At 34.4% G+C, this 1,403-nt stretch overlaps 1 protein-coding gene across 1 annotated transcript in view; it reads left to right on the top strand.

Moving 5' to 3' along the window:
* LOC105812823 (roundabout homolog 2-like) overlaps positions 1-1,403 on the top strand; it is a 742,657-nt gene that overhangs the window by 631,322 nt on the left and 109,932 nt on the right. The window contains exon 15 of the mRNA XM_012647378.1: positions 547-729. Within this exon, the coding sequence (XP_012502832.1) occupies positions 547-729 (183 nt within the window). The remainder of the gene's footprint in view (positions 1-546; positions 730-1,403) is intronic.

Raw genomic sequence — 1,403 nt, 5'->3', positions numbered from 1 at the left:
TATATAGTGGTTTTCATGCCTTTCAGAAATTAAAGGATATTTGGCCAAAATAACTTCTTTGATAGAATATTAAGGACAATACTAAGTTTCATGTTCTTCTGAACCATGAATATTGAAATAGGGACAGTGCCTTAGCAGAAAGGCAATTTGCAAATACCCTGTGCTAAATGTTATAATTTCTTTTGTAAAGAAATGAGAACTATCTTAGAAAACACTTTACCTTACTCAAGAAAAATTGCTATTATTTCAACTCCTAGTGCTTGTTTCAGTATTCATTATAAGGCAATAAATCAAGAAGTGATTTTGAATCTGTCCACAGCAAACCGAAACACAAGAAAGTAACATCCTTAATCACATTTCCAAACTCATAATTTGACTCTTCTCCTGAAAATTATAAAATATGCTTATCAATAAATGTGGCAGGCTCAGAACAAAACAAATATTACCTGTCTTCAAAGAAATTTTCTGTGCCTTTGGTGTATCATGTATGTATTCCTGTGTTTATTTTTGACTTAATATTTAATAATACTATTGTTTCTTCCATAGGGAGACGCAATGAAGTTGTCATTACTGAAAATAATAACAGCATAACTGAACAAATCACTGATGTTGTGAAGCAACCAGCCTTTATAGCTGGTATTGGTGGTGCCTGTTGGGTAATTTTGATGGGTTTTAGCATCTGGTTGTATTGGAGAAGAAAGAAGAGAAAGGGACTCAGTAATTATGCCGGTAAGAGACTGTTTCCAGCTAAGAAAATCTTTTGTCTTTATGAATGTAATGAAATGAAAGGAAGGAATGGAATGGAAAAATGAATGAGTGATTTTGCTTGTATTAAAAATCTCTATAAAATGGAATTGTAAACAGTATGCTTTAAAGCATTGCTCTTGACCAAATCGCTTTATAACTACAAGTCAATCTTTTTGCTTGTATCACCAATGAAATATAACAAGAGTACACACTGATAAAATGTTTAACCTCCTTTCTTATCTAGTTCTTTAAAACCATACACACACACACACACACACACACACACACACACACACAGACACCCCTCACAGACTTCGCATGCTATGAAGCCATTGTTTGAGAAGTGGATTTAAGCAAGAAAATTACTAAATGTACAGAATAAAAGGAAAAATTTGATTAGCTTGGTGTAGTGATGTGCACCTGTAGTTCCAGTTACTCAGGAGGCTGAGGCAGGTGGGTGGCTTGAGCCCAGGAGTTTGAAGTTGCAATGAGCTACAGTAACACCACTGCACTCTAGCCAGGGCAACAGAGTAAGACCCTGTCTCGATGAAAAAAAAAAAAAATGAAAAATTTGAAATATAGCTCTTAGTATGTTAGGATGTAGATTACAATACAACATGTCCCAGATGGAAGCCAAATTTCACCACAATTTATGA

Source organism: Propithecus coquereli, unplaced genomic scaffold (genome assembly GCF_000956105.1).
Source record: "Propithecus coquereli isolate 6110/MARCELLA unplaced genomic scaffold, Pcoq_1.0 Scaffold266, whole genome shotgun sequence".
NCBI lineage: Eukaryota > Metazoa > Chordata > Mammalia > Primates > Indriidae > Propithecus > Propithecus coquereli.
Note: the sequence above shows the minus strand (reverse complement) of the source record. Positions and strands in the feature narration are given on the sequence as shown.